Source organism: Sinocyclocheilus grahami, unplaced genomic scaffold (genome assembly GCF_001515645.1).
Source record: "Sinocyclocheilus grahami isolate Dianchi unplaced genomic scaffold, SAMN03320097.WGS_v1.1 scaffold346.1, whole genome shotgun sequence".
Classification (NCBI taxonomy): Eukaryota; Metazoa; Chordata; class Actinopteri; order Cypriniformes; family Cyprinidae; genus Sinocyclocheilus; species Sinocyclocheilus grahami.
In genome coordinates, this window is record NW_015505525.1 from 1,446,175 (window position 1) to 1,469,618 (window position 23,444).

The 23,444-nt window shown below is 41.2% G+C and overlaps 1 protein-coding gene across 1 annotated transcript in view; it reads right to left on the reverse strand.

Moving 5' to 3' along the window:
• LOC107548356 (neuronal acetylcholine receptor subunit alpha-7-like) overlaps positions 1 to 23,444 on the reverse strand; it is an 83,908-nt gene that overhangs the window by 19,458 nt on the left and 41,006 nt on the right. The window contains exon 4 of the mRNA XM_016229030.1: positions 12,615 to 12,724. Coding sequence (XP_016084516.1) covers positions 12,615 to 12,724 — 110 coding nt within the window. The remainder of the gene's footprint in view (positions 1 to 12,614; positions 12,725 to 23,444) is intronic.

Here is a 23,444-nt window from a genome sequence, read left to right on the forward strand (position 1 = left end):
ACCCAAGAAAGAAAGGCGGTGGGTTGAGACCGATCTTGGATCTGCGCGTCTTGACCGCGCAAAGGTTCCCGTTCAAGATGCTCACGCAGAAATGCATCTTCAGGTGCATCCATCCCCAAGATTGGTTCGCAGCGATCGACCTGAAGGACGCTTACTTCCATGTGTCGATCCTTCCGCGCCACAGGCCATTCCTGCGGTTTGCGTTTGAGGGGCGGGCATACCAGTACAAGGTCCTGCCCTTCGGGCTGTCCCTGTCGCCCCGTGTCTTCACGAAAGTTACGGAGGCAGCCCTTGTTCCCATGAGAGAACAGGGCATTCACATTCTCAACTACCTCGATGATTGGCTCATACTCGCTCAGTCTCAGGATCAGTTGTGCGAACACAGGGATTTGGTACTTTCACACCTCAGCCTGTTGGGCCTTTGGGTCAACTGGGAAAAGAGCAAACTCTCTCCGACGAAGAGGATCTCTTTTCTCGGTATGGAGTTGGACTCTGTCGAACAGACAGCACGCCTCATGCAGGAATGTGCTCAGTTGGTGTTGAACTGCTTGAATACATTCAAGAGTAGGATGGCGGTCCCACTGAAACAATTTCAGAGGCTCCTGGGGCATATGGAAGCTACGGCTGCTCCATATGAGACCGCTGCAGCACTGGCTCCATGGCCGAGTCCCGAGGGGGGCGTGGCAACGCGGCAGTTTCCAGGTCCAAGTTACCCCGGCCTGCCGCCAAACCTTCACCCCGTGGTCAGACCTTGCGTTTCTCAGGGCAGGAGTGCCCCTAGAGCAGGTCTCCAGGCATGCTGTGGTTTGCACGGATGCCTCAACCACCGGCTGGGGGGCCACGTACAATGGGCTTGCAGTGTCAGGTGTTTGGACGGGGCCCCAACTGCACTGGCACATCAACTGCCTCGAGTTGCTGGCAGTGCACCTTGCCCTGAGCCGTCTCAAAGGGCGCTTACGAGGCAAGCATGTACTAGTCCGCACGGACAACACAGCGACCGTTGCGTACATCAACCGACAAGGTGGTCTGCGCTCCCGTCGCATGTCGCAACTCGCCCGCCACCTCCTCCTCTGGAGTCAGAAGCATCTGAGGTCGCTTCGTGCTGTTCACATTCATGGGCTGCTCAGCCAGGCAGCCGACAAGCTGTCTCTAGCTGCGCTCTCGGGAGAATGGCGACTCCATACCCAGACGGTCCAGCTGGTTTGGAGACGTTTCGGAGCCGCTCAGGCAGACCTGTTTGCCTCTCCCCGAAACCTCTCACTGCAGTTGTTCTTCTCCCTGGCCGAGGGAACACTCGGCACGGATGCACAGGCACACAGCATGCCGCGGGGCCTTTGCAAGTATCCGTTTCCCCCAGTGAGCCTTCTTGCACAGATGCTGTGCAAGGTCAGAGAGGACGAGGAGCAGGTCCTGTTGGTGGCACCTTATTGGCCTACCCGGACCTGGTTCCTGGAACTGATGCTCCTCGCGACAGCCCCTCCTTGGCCGATTCCTCTGAGGAAAGATCTAATGACTCAGAGACGGGGCGCCCTTTGGCACCCGCGTCCAGACCTCTGGAAACTTCATGTCTGGTCCCTGGACGGGACGCGGAGGTTCTAAGTGACCTACCTCAAGAGGTAGTTGACACCATCACTTCAGCGAGAGCACCGTCTACGAGACACGCCTATGCTTTGAAGTGGAACCTGTTCGTTGAGTGGTGTTCTTCTCACCGAGAAGACCCCCGAATATGCCCGATCAGAGTCGTGCTGTCCTTTTTGCTGCAAGGGTTGGAGCGAAGGCTGTCTCCTTCCACCCTCAAAGTTTATGTTATTTATGGAAGGGGCAGTATCTGTGGCCTTTTGGTAGGGATCGACTGTGACCGACTGAAAGGGAACGTCTTGGTTATGTATGGTAACCCTCGTTCCCTGAAGGAGGGAACGGAGACGTCACGTCCCGTCAGCACAGCTCCTGTACCACCGCTGAGCGGCCGGGTCACCGGCTCGGCTCCGAAGCGAAAACCTGAATATGCGCTGCATCTGCTGCCTACTTATACTCACACTGTGATCAGCGGCAGCTGGATGCAATAATCGCATGCCAATGCGCATTGGCTCATTTAGTTTACACTCAAAGTAGATTGGTCTCTCTAAGCGAGATCCCAATTCGTCGGTCATCCGACGTGACATCTCCGTTCCCTCCTTAAGGGAACGAGGGTTACCATACGTAACCGAGACGTTTAGAGGATAAGTAAATGATGACAGCATTTTCATTTTTAGATGAACTGTCCCTTTAACATTCTGCAAAATTACACCGAAGGACTTAACTATGCATGTTCGGGTGCTGTGAAACACCACATGTGGACCATTGCCTGTGTCAGGATGCATGACGAAAGTTTCTTCATGCTACTAAATGACTACTTAGCATTAACAAAAATCACAGCACCATATCCACACAGATATATGAGACACATGAAAATGTGTCTATGTAATCTCGATAAAGCTCTGTTTTCTGATATGTTTTAAGTGAGTGAGATCTTTCTCCTGTTGGAGTGAGATCAGAGCTCCTGTATTATTAAACAGTCTCTGTCCCTGTCGGCCATCATTCAACACAGAGGAAGTACAAATTTACTCTTAGTCACTTCATGTGTCTTGATGACATCTGTAAAGATATCTGTAGTTAGCGTAGACCTTCCAAAGTACAACTGAATGACCAAAACATTTTTTTTCCCATAATATTTAGATTTTATTTTCATTTTTTAAACACTTTGAAATACAGCCTTTTACAATCATACACATTTTTTTCGAGTTCCATACAACCATAAGATTGTTGCTTTTACTCTAGAAAGATAAAATAAAATAAAAAAACAAAATAAAGGAAAACACAACACTGAATAAAAATGCTTCTTGTTTTAGCCAATGATAATCTATTCAAAATTGACTTTTATAATCGTACTGAATACAATATGAAACAAATATATGTTGAAGAAATTATTAAAAGGTCGGAACCACATTGTCCACAAAGATCAGTCATCCACTTCTTCATCTTTTAAATCCAAATCTTTAATTTAAGTAATAAAAGGACTCAATATGTCTTCAAATATATGCTGTTTAGCCTTTAATATGTAAGTTATCTTTTCTAATGGAAGGCTTGATAACATCTGTCTTATCAATTGAATAGTACTTGGTCTGTGCATCTTTGTCCACAACAGAGCTACACATATTTTGGCATAAAGCAAGCTGAGGTCTATAAATGCTTGTTCACTTCTACTATAATTTTGTTTCTCTGGGTGGGTCTGGCCCAACAGAAAAAGCTTAGGGTCCAGTAAAGTTTGTTTTGAAATGATCTTTTTAATTATGACTCTTACCTCTTCCCAAAATAATTTAATCTTACTGCACTGCCAAATACAGTAAAGCAAAGTTCCTCTAGCTTCTATACATTTTGTGCATGTCTGGTACATTTTTATTATATCTATTTAATTCCACCAGTGTTACATACGTCCGCATTATCCATTTATACTGTATAAGTTTAAAGCTGCAGTTTGTAACTTTTTTTTGGTTAAAATGATTTGAAATCAATATTTGACCAAGTACATAACCAGCCAGTATTCAAAACCTTACTTTAGCCCGATTCACAACGGTCAGTTTATAATAATGTTTTTTAATTTGAGTGGTACGGGTAGGTTTTCGCGGGAAATTCAAGCATGCCGCTGCATCATTAGATCACTTCTGTAAACTATCTATCTTCTATCGCATGTGAGGATCCTGCAGGTGGCCGATCGTTTATACCCTTTTCTCACAGCAGCTGGAATAATTAAATGTATAATTTTGATGGTGGATTGTAACTAAATTAAATTATATTCCAGTTTTAAATGTGCTTCTGATTACAGATAGCCTGGGATTACACAATATTTGTATTTTAAAGACAACCAGTTTGAAGGGAACATAATTTGCTTTTTGGGTTAAAAGAATTTCTTAATATGAAATTCGAGTGGTATGACAATTAGAGATTAGACTGTACATAAATTGAAATCTACTCGCTTATACACACTATACTCATAGTCACGCAATGCTGATGTTGTTAACATTAACGATTTGAGAATAAAGTATAACAATAATAATAATTTGCACGGTTTGATGTGATATGAGCTAATTTAGATTAAATCACCATTGGTAGCACGATTTATTGTATTGCTTTTTTCCTCAGTTGGTCAGAACAAACGTGGCAGACTTGTTACTTACTTGTTCAGATGACAATATCCAGTGAAAATGCTTATTTGAGTCATATATTCCAAGACGTAGGCTAGAATCTGTGAGTGCAAAGTACAATATCCACACCAGTGCGATAACTACGCAGCAGAGATGGCAGTGAACGACTGCCAGGGAAAGACACGGGCTTACCGTGAGGGGAGCCGTACCGTGGAAGAATACACATGTGGGATCACCCGAAGGGAGAATCGCTACACACGGGCACCTACTCAACCCCCCTGGGGTGAGATAATTACGCAGCAGAGATGGCAGTGAACGACTGCCAGGGAAAGACACGGGCTTACCGTGAGGGGAGCCTACCGTGGAAGAATACACATGTGGGATCACCCGAAGGGAGAATCGCTACACACGGGCACCTAGTCCAGCACAAGGGCTGACCTTGGTCATGCACACGAGTGCTGAGCCTGGCGTCTGGCGCTCCGTCACGCCTGACCGCCGAGGGTGCGGGAGGAACTCCACCAGGGTTCGCCATGGGGAACTGATTGAGGAGCAAAAAAGCGCACGTATATGAAGCAACCTGAGCCCTGGCTCCACGGCTGGGCAGGGGGCTCGTGAAGAGGCATAGCGTCCTTGAACCGAACCCTGCTGCTCATTAGTGAAGGGAGAGGGGGACGGCCGTGTTGAGACTGGGTCTCGTGCACTGCCATCCTCGCCCTCTTGGGACCCGGAGGCAAAGGAAACTGCTCTTTTATTGAAGTTTTGGGAACAAAAACAAACGGAAACATAAGATTCTCCACCCGGCCCTCCTCCGGGGGAAGGAGTGGTGCAGTCACCATCTCCTGAATTGCAGGATCCAAGAGCTCCGGGTCGCCCATCTCAGGGACGCCGCCTGCCGCCCTCGGCGATGAGCAGACAGAGGGGCTGCCCTCCACCGCTTCGCCAAATAGGCCGGCCTGGGAGATCGGGGAGTCCAGGAAGCGATGGGGGGAGCTCATATCCGCCAAGGTCAGCAATAGGTGGCGCTCCTGGACCACAAATGTGGACATCGTCTGACCCAGCCTCCGAGAACCAGAGGAGCCCAAGCTCGAGAGGCAGCGATCATGACCATCAGATGGAGGTAGGAAATGACCACATTCAGAAACGCACGAGCGGGAAGCCATCTTTAAAAAGACGCCCGTCGTTCGTGAAGCTCTTTTAGAAATTGCTCTTTTAGAAGGAAACACACTCTTTTAGAGAGAACGCTGAAGCGCCCAGGGGAGGTTGCGGCGAGACCGCAGAATGGAAGCTGCAGCCCGCCGAGGTTTCAGCAGCCTGGATGGCAACCCCCGCTGATACGCCATCACACCATGCCAGCTGTTTCTCTAGAACACTCGTGGAGATTCGTCCTGTAGAAGGCTCGGCTCCGGAGTGAAAAGCTGATGTGCGTTTGCACGCGCTCTCCTTTTATATCCGCGCTGCGGGGCGGGGTGCGCGTGGCGAAACACGCACGCCAGCTGTCATTGGCTTGTTTAGTTAACACTCGAAGGTGATTGGGCTCTCGGGCGAGATCCCAATTCATCAGTCACGACTGACATAACGTAGAACGTGACTGACTGAAAGGGAACTGATTACTCCATATTGGACTATATTGAGATAATGAATGTGAGACTTTTAAATACTTTTGTACATCATACCATATCTTTAACATATGTCTTACAATTGTGTTTTTAGTTTGTTTCCATAGTTTTTTTGCTGTCTGAATTAGGAGTGGGGGAAAAAATCGATACAGCATAGTATCGCGATATTTTCCGAGGCAATACTGTATCGATACACGGATGCTAAGTATCGATCTTTCATTATACTATTTGATAGAATAATAAAATCAATTTTCTTTACAGTCCACTAGATAGTGGTATTGAGTTTTTCTAAAATCCTTTAATACACGGCAAGCCGTTGATTATCCCGCTTATTCCATGGTCATTTGCTAGTATTGACAACTTAAAGTTGTTTATAGGGTAAAAGCTTAAAGGGTAAAAATTATGGTTATTTTCGCCAGTTACGGCTTGTTAGCTCTAGCTTTCTGCTCGCTTCAAATCAGATACAGAGATGAAATGGTGAAGTAAGACCACATTTATTTGAATTAATTATCGATTATATGATATCGAGAGAGATGACCGTTGTGTGTGTGAATTACCAGCGTCTGTGCGTCTCTCTCTACAAACTATGAAGCTGTTTAGTAAGACTCAAATCCAAAGAGATATTCTTTATAAAAGTTAAGAGTCAACCACGCCTACCTAAAACGGCTCATTCTAACACGCCCCCACATGGCTACGTCACGATGTGGGAAGATTTGCATAATGCAAAGTATTGTTGTTGCCGCCGCCATGTCGTGAAGGCACTGTGTGTTTCGTTGTGAAAGCGAAACTACTTTGTTTGGCCTTCCAAAAGAGGACAATATCCACTTTGTCATGCCTGGAGCTGATCCGTGCTGGTCACTGAGGAAATACATCAACTTCGCACTGTGGATCGCCGGATCGGCTTTCACCGTTGACGAAGCAGAGTCCAGCCCGGGGTCGTCACATGTGGTTGCCGCAAGCCCGCCGGCCGCCACTCACTCTAGCCCGCCGTGTGTAATGCTGTGTGTTTTGTTGTGAAAGCAAAACTATTTTGTTTGGCCTTCCAAAAGAGGACACGACTAGAAATCAGTCGTTAAGTTGTATTTACAGCACTGTTCCAGAACAGTTCAACCCAAATATTCAGATGTGTCCAGTGCATTTTATGGAGGACTGTTTCCTGATCCTGGTAGTGTAGACTACAATGCCGGCTGTTCTGACTCACTGTCTGTAAGTATGTTTTTTATATTTAAAGGATTTGCCACTGACGATTCAAACTAGTTTTGAGCAGTGTAGAGTAGCGCTTGTTGTTTGTCATTTCTCCAATCATAAATGCAGACATAGTTTTATGTTTACGCGGCGCGATAAAACGCAACGCATAAAAAGACAGTATAAGTCATTATAATCTGTAATTATGTCCCCACTGGATGCAACAAATGCCTTGTTTATAATGGGTTTTAATGTTTTTGTCTCGTCGCTCTGGCTGGGACACAGCATCACAATATGGTAAGGGGCATAACATTTCCATCACACGCTTGAGGTATTCGGCCAATCACAATGCACTGGATAGCTGGCCAATCAGCGCACACCTCGCTTTTCAGACCGATGAAGTTTGTAAAAATCGACACGTTTCAGAAAGGCGGGGCATAGAGGAGAAACAATAATGTACATTATGTGGAAAATAATGTGTTTTTTGAACCTTATACCGAATAAACACATTTCATTACACCAAATAATGTTATTTTTAGCAACATCATATGACCCCTTTAATAAATGTTGCGGTGCAGCACCAACAATAAGTTTCTGTGTGTGCGCAGTGCAATCTGCGATCTCCGACCTCTCTTCCTCTCATTGTGTTTATGTGTGAGTGGTGTGTATGTGTGTGTGTGTGTGTGTGTGTGTGCAAATGTAACATTTTTAAATGTAACATTTTTATTTTAATGTAAGACTATGTTTTATATATTTTAAATTTACAAGTAATTTACTTTCAAATGCCCAATTGCTGAAGGGTCTGCACAACTTTTTTGTACAAGTTCAAGCTGCATTGTTCAAAATACCTGTAGTAGCTCAGCAGTGCATACATGTTTACATTTAATTAAGGTTGAGATAAACAAACTGAGAAATGTTTCTTTTTAGTTAAAACAAATGGGGACATAATTTGAAGTTGGAAAAAGGTAATAAATTGCAATATATAGCAGAATATCGCAATATATTTAAAATCGCAATAATATTGTATCGTGACACAAGTACCGGGATAATATCGTATCATGGGGCGATTCCCACCCCTAGTCTGAATATATGTATGAGGGAAGAAGTATGGTTAGATTGTGAGATTACATTTCTGTCCAATGTGGAGACTCACTTGTTGAAAAATAAAACATTACAGACCTCAGCTGTGCAGCCCAGTAATACCACAATAAGTGTGGACATTTTAAGCCTCCTCTGTCAAATGGTAAATACATCAAAGACAAACGAAGTCTTGCCCTCCTATTGTTCCATATAAATCTGACAAACATGGTTTTGATTTTTGAGAACATCTGAAGGTGGCGTGATGGAATATTTTGAAATAAAGTAGTTTGGGTAGTATGTTCATTTTTAAAATATTAATTCTCCCAATTATAGATACTGGTAGTGACATCCATCTATCAATTGACATTAATTTCTGACATTAAAGGTTAATTGTTAGCATCAGCAATATTTTCCAGTCTTGGCAAAATCTGTACTCCCAAGTATTTAAATGGCTCAACAACATTAAATTGAATTACCTCTAAAATTGGATTCCCTTTTTCATTTGAATTTAGCAGTAATATAGAAGATGTTGTGTTATTTACCCTATATCCCGAGATATCACCAGATGTTTTAATTAGTTGTAGCCCAACCAGAATTGATTTATTTAAATTTGACATGAATAGCATACAAGGATTATTCTGTGTTCTGTCGGTCCTATTGTTATTCCACAGAATTGCTGATGTGAACATATTCCAATTGCGAGAGGTTCAATTGCTAGAGTGAACAACAAAGAAGAGAGTGGGCAACCTTGTCGGCATCCTTTACTAATTTTTATTGTATTCATTTTTATTTTATTTTGAAATATTTCTATTAGTCAAGATTTCTGCAGTCGAGGTTTTGTATATTGCTTTAACCCATTTTATGAAGTTATCTCTAATTCCAAATCTTTCTAAAACACTGAAAAGATTTTCCATTTGACCCTATCAAAGGCCTTTTCGGCATCTAATGATAGGAGTGCTGTATCTGACATTTCTTTGTTAGTATGAATAATTTTCAGTACCCTTCTTAGATAAATCCATTTTGATCTTTATTAATAATATTTGGCAATAATTTTTGTAACTGTTTTGCTAAGAGTTTACATATTATTTTAAGATCAGAATTTGACAAACTTATGGGTCTCATATTTTCACATTTGCTATTCATAGAGGGTGGAAAATTGCCTTTCTGAAATGCCTCCAGAAACATTTCCACAAGTGGAGTTAGCAGTTTATTTTTTACAATTTTTATACAGGTCTATTGGGAGACTATATGGTCCTGCCCTTTTTCATGACTTCATGCTATCAATAGCGTTCCCTATTTCTTCTTTGTTAATTTTCATCTCCAGATCTTCTTTATGTTCATCTTGGAGACGAGGAATAGGCAGCTCATCTAAAAACCTATTTAGATTTTGTGAATTAATCTCATATTTTGTATCATATAACTCTTTATAGTAGCTTCTAAAGGCATCATTAATTTCTATAGGATCCACTACAACATGTATATTGGTTATAACAGTTGTGATTGATGTATTGACCTCCAATTGTGTAATCTGCCATGCTAATAATTTACCCGATTTATCTCCTTGTTCGAAGAATGATTGCTTTAGTCTCATGACTGGAGGCGGCTCTGAATGCAGACAACTTATCATATTCAGCCCTCAAAATAAGTAACTTGTTTTGCATTTGTGGATCAGTTTTCTCAAACTTTTCCCTGAAGAGTCTTTATTTTATGTTCCAATTGTATTCACTCCTGACGTACCTTTTTTGATTTTGAACCTGTGTAACTAATAATATGCCCTCTGAGGAAAGCTTTAAATGCTTCCCACTTTGTACATGCAGAAGTTTGTGTAGTATTAATTTTTTTTTAAATCTGTTTTTCTGTATACTGTATTTCACAAAGTCTTCATCTTGTAACCATTTATGCTGAAAATGCCATCTAGCCGGGTCTTTTGTTAATTTTCTATCCACATATTCTATACAACATGGGCATGATCCGAGATCACAATATTATCATAAAAGCTGTTATGAATTTTGGACCGTAATTCTGAAGAAATTAAAAAATAATCAATTCGAGAATATGTCTTGAATATATTTGAGTAGCAAGAATAGGCTTTAGCATGCGGCTTCAATTCTTTCCAAATATCCAACAGACTAAATTAGTTGATTAAACGAAGAATAACTGCTCTACACTTATTATGTGACTGATTTAGTGTACAATTAAAATCCCCTGCTATTACATATAATCCTGCAAATGTTGAGAAAGTTAGAAACAAATCTACAAAATACTTATGATCATCTGTATTGAAACCATACAAGTTTACTAAATAAAAATGTTCTGATAGTAGAGAACCTTGAACTAATAAATATCTCCCAAACATATCTTTGAGTACTTGTTTCACTTGAAATGGAACTGTACTATGAATGGGGGTCACAACTCCTCTGGCCTGGGAAGAGAACGATGCTGAGAAAACACTACCCTGCCATCTCCTCATCTTTATAAGATCCTTTTCTAATAGGTGTGTTTCTTGTAAAAATGCAATTTTGGAGTCAATTTCCTTTAATTTATTCATGACTTGTTTAACTTTAATTTGTTGTAGACCTCTGCAGTTCCAAGAAACGAATTTACGAGATATTCCTTGAGACACCTCTAACAAATGATAAAAATAGATTACATTGCAATATGAAAATAAAAATACAGGGAAACATGGCTAACCTGGATGCTCGAACCCACATCCAAAACACTGAACATGAACTACACTTTTCCCACTTCCGTGAGATCCCCCCTAAAACATCCTGACTCCAAGTATCGCTAAAGATCGTTCCACACCTAGTGAGGATCAGTCAAACCACACTTTGTTATTCCTTTTATCTGAACACTTTATCTGAACAGTTTACAGTGTATTCCAGTGGCCAAGTCAGCATAAAACCTTATTTGCTGGTTCTTGTAGCGAATGCCTTTTTTAGCCCGTGCCGTTGCGATGACTGCCTGCTTATCCTTGTAGTTTAGAAACCGCATTATCAGCGTTCTCGGCGGCGCCTTCGAGTCCTTCATTGGTCCGATTCTGTGTGCTCTTTCAATAATACCTGAGGATTGCAGAGTCACAGCATCCAGTACCTCTGGAATCCACTTCTCCAAAAAGGAGTATGGATCCCATCCTTCGGCACCCTCCGGCAGGCCCACCAGTCTCAGATTATTTAAGCGGGATCTGGTTTACAAGTCCACGAGTTTATCCTGCAGAGTCTTGTTTTTTGACTCCAACTTGTTTACTTTAGCTTGCAAGTGGGCTGCGTCGTCCTCCGCGCTTGATATCCGCAATTCCACCTGCGCTCACTGCAGTCGTTCATCTCCTTCCTCATACTTTCTATCGCCGTCATGATCTTGATGAAAACTCTTGTTTTCATGGAGTTTATAGCAGCCAGTATTACATCCGCCTTCACTCCTTCAAGTGCCCCCTCTGCTGGTCTCGTCTTCCACTACAATTTCGTTACCTTTCTGTGTCTCACTGCAAACACGATAATCAGTTAACTTCGGCTGCTTTGTCGATTTGCTATTTTCTTTACTTAATTTGCCGGACTTCGACATTGTAGTATTCACACCAACACTATCCTACCACGTTTTGTTGCAGATGCGAGTATTTTTAGTAGAAAATTGTAGTAGTTAAGACGTAAGGCACGTCTTCTCAGATGGCCACCATAACCGGAACCGACCAAAACAGTTTAAATTTAATCTACAGTACAGCACATAAACTACTTAATACATCACCTGTTCTAATGTTTGTGCGTAATCTAATGAATATTTCTGATACAAATCTTTGCCCCCAAATGTCAGCTTTTTGTAACACCTCATCTTACAGTGTCCTCATTACACGTTAGATGTACTTGCTATAGTAATAACAGTAAATTTTAATAATTACAAGCAACTAACCCTAATCCAAACTCTAATCCTAACCATAACCCTATAGTAGGTACACATTGTTAATATTACTCAGTACTAAATTGTATATTTACACTGTGACAAGGACACTTTAAAATAAAGTGTAACCCCACTTTTTTATACAAACCATGATCACATCAGTTGAATCCTATTCATGTATCATTTTGCTTTGTTTCTTGACAACCAAAGGATTGTTTATCTTGCCCTAAGATTAATCGGTAACACTGTATTTTACAGTGTCCTCGTTTCACTTGTTACAGGTACTTGCTATAGTAATAACAGTAAATTATGTATAATTACAAGCAACTAACACTAAAGCATTCTCTCATCCCAACCCTATAGTAAGCACACATTGTAAACTGATATTACTCCATATAAAAATCTAGAATTACACACCCTAAACTGAAGTGTAACCACTTATTCTTATTACTGAAGGTACTTTTATTGTATTGCTGTTGCTGCTGTCTTAGAAAAGCAATAAGCCACTGGATTATGTTGTATCTGTTATACTGTATGAACACCCACCTGTGGCTTATTGCTTTATTGAAATAAAACTTTTTATTAGGCAGGCTTAAGAAGAACACACTATTGTGGGCTCCAAGCAAACAAAATGATATAAACGTGACAATGTGTCCGTTACCTGTTATACAGCAGAATATCTGGTGTCCAGATCTGACTGGATGGGAAACGCAGGGTCTGAACCCCAGGGTAGTTATCAGGGTTCCAGCTCAGATAGACATCCGTCCATCCCTGAATACACAAAACACACATCAGATTCAACACCATTAAAGGGGTCATATGATGAGATTTAAAATTTTCCTTTCTCTTTGGAGTATTACAAGCTCTTGGTGCATAAAGAAGATCTGTAAAGTTGCAAAGACTAAAGTCTCAAATCCAAAGAGATATTCCTTATAAAAATTAAGTCAGCCACACCTACCTGAAACGGCTCGTTCTAACACGCGCCCACATACCTACGTCACTATCTGGGAAGATTTGCATAACGCTGCCCAAATGTTCACACAAAGAAAGAAGGCGTAACTTTTATTCTCGCTGTAGTATTGTTGTTGCCGCCGCCATGTCGTGAAGGCGCTGTGTGTTTCGTTGTGAAAGCGAAACTACTTTGTTTGGCCTTCCAAAAGAGGATGATATCTGCTTCGTCATGCCTGGAGCTGATCCATGCTGGTTGCTGAGGAAATACAACAACTTTGGGCTGTAGATAGGCTTTCACCATGGACGAAGCGGAGTCCAGCCCAGGGTCATCACATGTGGTTGCCACAAGCCTCCTTCGTCAAATCTGCCGGCCGTTCCTCACTCTAGCCCCCGGCCTCTGCTCACTCTAGGCCGCCGCCGCTCACTCTAGGCCATCGTGTGTGACGCTGTGTTTCGTTGTGAAAGCGAAACTACTTTGTTTGACTTTCCAAAAATGGACACGACTAGAAATCAGTGGTTAAGTTGTATTTACAACACTGTTCCAGAACAGTTCAACCCAAATATTCAGATGTGTCCAGTGCATTTTATGGAGGACTGTTTCCTGATCCTGGGAGAGTAGACTACAATTCCGGCTGTTCTGACTCACAGACTGTAAGTACGTTTCACAAATGCAGACATGGTTTTATGTTTACACAGTGCGATGCAACGCAATGCGTAAAAAAACAGTATATGTCATTATAATCCATAATTATGTCCCCACTGGATGCAACGAATGCCTCGTTTATAATGAGTTTTCATGTTTTTGAATCATCGCTCCGGCCTGACAGGGCATCATCACAATATGGTATGGGCATAACATTTCCGTCACACACTTGAGGTATTCGGCCAATCATAATGCACTGGACAGCTGGCCAATCACAGCACACCTTGCTTTTCAGACCGATGAGCTTTGTAAAAATTGACGCGTTTCAGAAAGGTGGGGCATAGAGGAGAAACAATAATGTACAGTATGTGGAAAATAATGTTTTTTTTACCTTAAACCGCATAAACACATTTCATTACACCAAATACAACAAATAATGTTCTTTTTAGCAACATCATATGACCCCTTTAAAATGATTGACTGCTAAGACACAAACATATTTGACACACACACACACAGCCAGAAAATACAATAATACAATTACACAGCTGTGGTCTGCCAAGGGTACACACATGTACATTTACCACTGGGAAGTAAGAAGAGAACATAAATACACATAAAACACAGAGCAAAGGCATATGCATGTGCAATACACAAAGCTGAGTATAACACAGTGTGCTGAAACAGTTCCTAAAAATCACATAAATGCCAATATGAATTGAAGTTCAATAAAGTCACTGAAAGTCAATCTTTTATGAGTAATGTGTTTTGGCATCTCACTTCTTTGTGCATGAACTCCATCTGATCCCTTTCAGAGGTGTAGATGGCCCTTGGCTATAATTTCTCTAGCCTAAAGTTGCCTCCCCGCTGTATTAGAGGGCAGGATAATATGCGGTGCCACTGTGGATTTAGCGTAATATATTCTTTTTTAAAGCTTTATTAAGCAGCACACAAGCAGCCTTTCTTATAAGCAACAGAAAGCACACTAGTATTCTAATAAATGAATTTAGAGATGCAGTCATCTGAGGCAAACAAGACATTGCATTCTGAAATCAGACATGCTGCACTGATAATTAGAATAAATATTTCCATTGTTTGATACTCAGCCCATTTATTCCTACACAGTAGCATTGCAGTGCTTGTTTGTTGTTGATAGTTTCTCATTAGGGAAAATGTACAAATAGTTGCCACAAAGCTTCCTCAAGCCCCATTCCTTATTTATTGAAATGTAAAAAAAAAAAATCACATTTAAATATACTTTGACACAAACACTGGACTGATCATTCAGCTTCAAAACCTATAACTGATTTACTAATACAGGGTTCACCCAAAAATGAAAATTCTGTCATCATTTCCTAACCCTAATGTTCTTCCAAACCCAAGAAACATTTTCGAAACATAAATGCTAAAAGCAAATTCTAATATCAGTATTTTTATAATATTAGTAATATTTTAATGTTAATATTCTTTCGTGTTTGTCCATCCACTGAAAATGTTCATGCTTTAAAAAGTAAATAAATACATTGTAAAAAGTAATCCGTATAAATCTAGCAGTTTAATCCAAATCTTCTGAAGAGACATGAATGCTTTATGTGATGAACAGATTTTAATATGGGCTTTTAGTTATTCATATACAGTGGTTGCCAAAATTATTAGAACACTAGCGTTTTCACCAGCTAAAATTGGTTTTAAGTCAGTTATTTCTATCTTTGCTGTAGTGTGTCAGTAGGAAATATCAGTTTACAATTTCCAAACATTAATTTAGCCATTAATTGTAATAATCCAGTGAGATTTGTGTTTGCACAAGGAGCCTGACAACATCCAGTGCTCCACACAGAGATCTCATCTCATCATCATCATCCAGTCTGTCTGCAATGACATGAAGAAACAGAACAAACTGAGACAAACTAAATCCAGAAGAAATGTGGGAACGTCTCCAAGAAGCTTCAAGAGACCTCCCTGAAGAACTATGCGCTAATGCACCTAGGGCAAAAGCTGCTTTAAACCCAAATGGTGGTCACACCAAATGTTGATTTAATTTAGTTAATATAAGTTAATTGATAAATAAAATATATTTATGACATTATTATTGACAGCATCCTCATTTTACAGCATTTTTACACAAGTACCTAAAACTTTTAACAGTACTGTAGCTTTGTGATCTCTGTGTGGAGCACTGGCTGTTGTCAGACTCCTTGTGCAAACAAAAATCTCACTGGATTATTACAATTAATGGCAAAATGAATGTTTGGAAATGTAAACTGATATTTCCTGCTGACACACTACAGCAAAGATAGAAATAACTAGAACCATTTTTTAGCTGGTGAAAATACTAGTGTTCTAAACACTGATCAACACTCATGCATAGTCAATGGTCAATGGAAGCACATTGCTTAGGGCAAGAATAAACAAGGTGTGTTTATTCTATTAAAGCATGCGCATTTAAAAGAGTATTAAAATAGTTTAATTTGTGTTCTGAAGATTGATTAAAGTCTTATTAGTTTGAAATGATATGAGGGTGAGTAAATGATAAAAAAAAATTTGGATGAACTATCCCCGTAACTCTTGGAAATTTTGGTAGAAGTTCCCGAGCATGTTCAAAAAGACTTGGCATGAGTTTCCACGAAAACATGATGTAGGTTAAGCACATATATTCTTTATTACGTTTGTCCCTCTTTATCTCATATATTACAGATTGCTGTCATTATAATACGACCTTTCAACTATTTCTGATTACTTGTGTGTGTGTGTGTGTGTGTGTGTGTGTTCACTGATGCAGAGTTAATTGAGTTAAAACAACAGGGAGAAAATCATGTTTGTTTCATCCTCACAGATCACATCAGATCAGTCAGGAGGAAAGAGGAGTTTCTGTTCCACAAATCTCTCTCTGTGTGTGTCTCTGTGGCTCAGATGTCCCAGTGTGCTTTAGTGAGCGTATTCCCTGAGGCGCTGTCTCTCTCTCCGGACACAATAGCTTGCTCGGCACTGACATCATGAAAGGATCAAGGAATGTGCGCTGCACATATTTCATATATGTACTGCAACACATACTTACAGTAGAACATAGTGTTTCTACTCCATGTTTTTTAAAAGCATAGGAAGAAAACAACAGATCCACTTTGTCACATGCAGTTTCATGTTTTTTAAGCAACAGATTTTAGAACCAATAAAAGATAAGGTGAGAAAATAATTTTTGGTCTAAATTTGTATTTACATATTTGAATGATTTGTGTTGATATTTTCATTTTATACTTTAAAATAATTTGTATATATTAAATATACAAATAAAAAATATATCAAATGTATATATTTTTTAAATAATACATTTACTTAATAAAATAAATGTAATTTATGTGAACTCATGAAAAAGCCTTTCAAGAACATTTTGATGAACTTTATTTAAGATCATGCTACCATTCCACACTTCAACTTCACCATTCTACCAACAAAAAATGTTATATGTTAAATCGTGTAGAAATAGCTTGTTGGGGTAATAATGGTAGGTTACTTGAATGAAAAGAAATGTAGTACTTTTTGAAAAACAATACTTTTGACAACCCCAATTAAAATTTATTTTTTAGACATTAGGAATGACAGGCAGAAAGGGTAAAAAGCTGCAGTTAGGTCAGTAAGGCCTGTTGGAGGAGACTGCAACAATGGAACTCCTATTCAAAATCAACTGAGCTTTGTAGAAGACAGATGTAACTACTTTGTGCTGACATTCGAGAAATATAGGACCAAAACACACCACAACAGTTACAACCATCACTATTCCAGTTACAACCAACACTATTAAATGACGCGAAGATGGCGCCGATGATGGCTGCCTCCGTGGTGTGCTCCGCAGTCGTTTTTATGTTTTTATTAGTTTGTTCTGTCTTTAGTTATATCCCTGCAATCAGTTTCACCAGAGACGAATTGCTGGACATTTGGCAGTACACATCATCCGATATTTCACCGGTTTTCGACTATTCTGATGTTTTGCTGGACATTGTAGTTGGCGGAGCAGCAGTGCTGATCAAGCACTTCAGGACGCGCAGAAGGGGGAAGAGAGATGGCGCACTCATGAAGCCTAGCATCCATCTGGCGAACGTCTGCTCTCTACCCAACAAAACCGATGAACTCCTTCTGATCTCCCGGATAAACAAGGATTTCTCACACTCTGCTGCTCTGTGTTTCATGGAAACCTGTCTGAATGACGCCATTCCGGACAGCGCATTGAGTCTGCCGGGCTTTCAGCTGTTTAGAGCGGATCGCGACGCATAATCAACGGGGAAATCACGAGGCGGCGAGACATGCTTTTACATCAACGAAAGGTGGTGTACAGATGTAACCGTGTTAAAGAAGATGTGCCGTCCCGATCTAGAAGTGCTTTTCATTAACTATAAGCCTTTCTACTTGCTGCGGGAGATTTGCTTGTTCATTCTCGTGAGTGTTTACATTCCTCCATAAGCACACGAGAGCTCAGCTTTACAGAAACTCACTGATCAGATCACATACATAGAACAACAACACCCGGACTCTGTTTTAATCATTCTCTGGGACTTTAATAAAGCAAATCTCTCCCGTGAACTGCCAAAATACAGACAGCACATCACATGTCCCAACAGAGACAGTAATATATTGGATCACTGTTACACAGCAATAAAGGATGCATATCACTCTGTCCCATGTGCAGCTTTGGGGCTCTCTGATCACTGTTTGGTTCATCTTATACCGACCTACAGGCAGAAACTGAAATCAGCTAAACCTGTATTAAGGACTGTAAAAAGATGGACTAATGAAGCAGAGCAGGATTTACAAGCTTGTTTTGACTTCACTGATTGGAGTGTTTTTGAAGCTTCTGCCACCGATCTGGACGAACTCACAGAGACTGTAACATCTGTAACGAATCAGCTCATGAGGAAATATGAATAATTAACCATACTAGTTATAATTAATTATTGCAGTCTTAACAACCTGGAGCTTAACACGCTCAAAACAGTGGAGATGATAGTGGACTTCAGGAGAAACCCCCCTGTACGCCCCCCACTCACCATCATGGACAGCACTGTAACGACAGTGGAGTCATTCAAGTTCCTGGGCAAAACTATCTCTCAGGACCTAAAGTGGGACACTCACTCCTTCGCCAGCTGAGGAAGTTCAACCTGCCACAGGAGCTGCTGAAACAATTCTACTCTGCCCTATTTACTTGTTCTATATTTTATTTTATTTTGTATTTATTTTTATTTTTTATCTGTGTTTTTGTTCTGTCACTGTCATTCTGTTGCACTGTGGAAGCTTCTGTCACGAAAACAAATTCCTCGTATTTGTAAACATACCTGGCAATAAAGCTCATTTTGATTCTGATTCTGAATCCCTCTCATCTCTCTCTTTCAGCCTTTATCTCAATCATAAACCTGTGTGTTTCATGCTACATTTGACATGTGACGTCCATCTGTGGGCCATATATTGCAACATACGTTAACAAATCAAAAGTCAATTTGTGGGTGATCATCTGTGCAAGGTCTGTCTCTAAGCCTGCTTGGCACTTTGTAAAGCAACTGGTCTGAATGTTGGGTTCAAAATCAGAGCGGCCCCTTTGTGGAAAATTTCTTATCCAGCTTAATTTCATGGTTAAGTGCTCAGTTGGCTAAACTTGTGCATTATGGCTGATGAGGTCAATAAAGGTGCATTAGAGCTGAGCAATGTTTCAGACAGATAGAAACACCTTTTAACAACTAAAACCCACAGTTTGCGCAAACCAATTGGTGCCATTTGAGTATATACACATTTATGAACATGTATTTCATGAAATTTCACACTCACCTGGTTTTAGGCTGATTATGTTTACCAAATATATTTAATGTGCTTATGTTTTGCACCTTTAGTGGTCTTGGGCATTTGAGCAATTACCTTGATTTGTAATGTTTCTCAGCATGGAAGCTTTTACTCAAATTAATTATATCCAGATGAGTTCTGAATGCAGAACTGGAAAAATATATTCAAAGTCTGATAAAATTGCTCATCTTAAAGCACTCTTGGTCGCTGAAAACAGTTCAGCAACCTCATTCATATGCAATATCATTCATATTCATTCAGCATTCCGCAATATCATTCGTTTTTTATAATGTTCATTTAAATCCTGCAGTAAAATATAATATAATTATTTTATACATTTTCTTTTTGAATTTTGTTTAGAACTAAATTTTATTGTTAAAAGTAAAACAAAATATGTGACCTGTGCTGGCTAAATGAGTCACAATGAGCAAATAAAAAAAAGTCATTTTTATTTTAAAACGCTCCATTAAAAGACTATCAAAATGATATATGATTTGTAGGAATCGGATGAAAAATAACTGAGCTACACCCGTTTGAAGTCAGCAAAGTCAGTTCTGAGAAAAATCAAGTTGAAGTTTTCTGAAGGTTCCAAAGCAAAATCATCTAAAAAAGTAGCATTGTTTCCTCCACTTGCTTTCTTAATATTAATTACTATATTAATAATCACAATATAGCCATTTTTTATTTTATCTTTGCTATTACAAATAAGAACAGATGCAAAAAATCGACAACAGCAGAACAAATATAAGAAAGAAACAAATAGTGCATTACTTTTTCATTTTACATCTAAACAAAAGCATTCAAGTAAGAAAAACAAATAATCAAATGTAAAAATCTCTTCAGTATGTTCATTACAAATAAATTATTAAAACAATCAAGAGCAGCGATCTTTTCTTTTATTGTTAGATTAACATTGTGACAGATGGCCTGTATAGTAAGTTCTACTGTACTGCACGGCTCTAATATAATGTTACACATCAGATGTTTTCCCCAACAGTTCCCCAAACGTTCACTTAAGATATAACAGATTATGTTTGTGTGAATAGCCTACTTAAATACTGTAATTCTGTGTATACAGTCTGTGTATATTTATTGGGATATGCTACACAATAAATGCATTCCAAAGGAGGTGCACCAGAGAATGGCAGCCTTGTACAGACCGTTCCAAAAGTTATGAAGTCAGAAAGCCCATTATAAGTCAAGCTCCCAGACACAGATTTGGTCCTGCTCCACTTCAAGCTGTTATTTTAGTTGTAAATCTGCCTGATGTGACCAAGGGGTGTGACATTAAACCTAGAAGCCATTGAAATGTCGTTATCTTGTTGCTCTGAAAACTGAAACCTTTGTTATCATCACCTGCAAGCCATGCGACTGGAACAACCTATTTAAATTTCAAATAATTCTGCTGTTGTTTTTTGCTTTCCAGGGTGATGTCTGAACAATGAGCATTTGAGGAAGACGTGACACTGAGCGGCATAACTGAGCAGGACAGTAACACGGGGACCGTCATGTTTAAAACAAGCAAAATTGCTATTAGACTTTCAAAAATGATGCCGTAACAGTATAAGGGGGAGGACATGGACTACTTTGTATTAAATGAAGGAGAGAAATCATAATGTTCAATATGTTTCAGTTAAAAAGCCAATCATCTTTTTCATTGAATTAATTTACACTAGAATTTACTCTGTGATCTATCCATAAAAAATACAGTAAAATACAGTTGTAGCATGATTTGAAACATTTGTCACCGCTATAGTGAATGAAACGCACGAAGAAGACGATGAACAATGCAAATAGTCTTTAATAATCCACAAAAGGGCAAACACAGGTCTGACAGGCAGAATGCACACATAGGGATGTAGTAGACCGGATGAGGGAACACAGGACTGAACACAACTATATATACACTGAAGAAAATGAAGATAATTAATGACACACAACTGAACTAAATGACACAGTCAAACATGAGGGAAAACTGGGTCACACTCACACAGAGTACATGAGGGATGAAACGGAGACAGGAGGAGCCAAGGCGGATCAGATGGAGGGCGGAGCCAGGAAGAGGACAGGAAGGACTTGGAGCAGGAGGAGCCAGGTGGGACCCAGGCCGCAGCCATGATGGCCACCCACAGTGGAGCCGACAGAGGGAGGAGCCATGGTGGAGGAAGGGCTGCCGATGGAGAGCTGATGAGCCAGGGTGACAGGGAGGAGCAGATGGCTCCTCCCGAGGCGGAGGCTGGGATCCAGAAGGCCGCAGTGGAGCTGGAGCGACAGAGGACCAAGGTGGAGCCGGAGAGAAGGAGGAGCCTGACAGAGCTGGAGGGACGAGGTGTAGCAGGAGGAGTGGAGTCCCGAGGCGGTGGATGGTCGACGACAGACCAAGGCAGAGCCGGAGGGACGAGGGAGCCTGGCGGAGCTAGTGGACTGACGGGCCACGGTGGAGAAGAGGGAGCTAGGAGCCAATGGTGAAGCCGCTGAGTCGAAGGGCTGAGGCGGAGACAAGGGATCCTCCAGCCACAACGCCGATGGAGACTGGCAGACCTGCGGTGATCCCACCGCACAGATGGTGGGCTGAGGGTGAGCAGAGGGGCTGCCAGTAGACAGCAGTGATGATGGTGAGGACTGATAAAGAGGAGGTGGGAGAGGGAGGCTGGGTGGGTGGGAAATCCAGACAAGTAGAGGGTTCAGGGATGGTGTGTGCCACCCACACACACCACATCGCGACTCCCAACACTGGGAGTGCGGTGGACAGGGGAACGACCTCCGTGATCGTTTCAGGACAGGCAGGGCAGACAGATAGTTCAGGACAGGCAGAGAGTTCAGACGAAGGTGGGAGAAGAGGGGGCATGTCTGCATATATATCCAAATAAAAGCCCACTGAACTCGGCTCACCCTCAGCCATAGTGCAGTGGGTGGAGCTTCACTCCGCACTCTCACTGTCCATAACGCTCTCCCGTGTGGCGAGCTCTGTAGCCAGCTCTCGCACCTGGTCTGACGTGTTGGGCTCTAGCTCCGGGGTGATCCTCAGCACTGTTGCTCCACTTGGCTCAGGCTCGTCAGTCGCGGCGGGCTTTGGCTCTCCGTCAGCGGTGGGCTCAGGCTCTTGCTCCATGCAGCGGGGTGATGGTGGGCTGGGCTTTGGGTCGAGTCGCGTTCTGGATCAGGGCCAGACACTCTCCAGACACCAGACGATCGCCTCCCTCCAGTTCAGTCCCGTGGTGTCTGGGAGGTCGACGGGGTGGTGACAGTTGGCCCCGGTCTTGAACAGGCGGTAGTGACGGCGAGACGGCTGAAGTCCCTTGCGAAATCCTCAATATCCTGGCTCCTCCGAGCCAGGGCAGTGAATCTCGCGGCATACTCCATAACAAAAAACAACAGAAACTTTCACAAAAACGGAAAAAACAAAACACAGGAAATCGCACCGCATACTCTATTCTAGCTCCGGTCTTCTGTCACCGCTATGGTAAATGAATTGCACGAACAAGACGTTGAACAATGCAAATAGTCTTTAATAATCCACGAAAGGGCAAACACAGGTCGGACAGGCAGGATGCACACGTAGGGATGTAGTAAACCAGATGAGGGAACACAGAACTGAACACAAATACAGTGGTGTGAAAAAGTGTTGGCCCCCTTCCTGATTTCTTATTTTTTTGCATGTTTGTCACACTTTAATGTTTCAGATCATCAAACAAATTTAAATATTACACAAAGATAATGCCAGTAAATACAAAATGCAGTTTTTAAATGATGATTTCATTTATTAAGGGAAAAAAGCTGTCCAAACCTACGTGGCCCTACGTGAAAATTTAATTGCCTCCTCCTGTTAAATCATGAAAGAACTGCAATTAACTACATTATTTTAGAAAGCTGAGTTAAATTTCACTAGCCACACTCAGGCCTGATTACTACCAGACCTGTTGAATCAATAAATCACTTAAATAGAACCTGTCTGACAAAGTGAAGCATGCTTAAAGAGCAACACATCATGCCGCGATCTAAAGAAATTCAAGAACAGATGAGAAACAAAACAGTTGACATGTATCAGTCTGGAAAGGATTATAAAGCCATTTATAA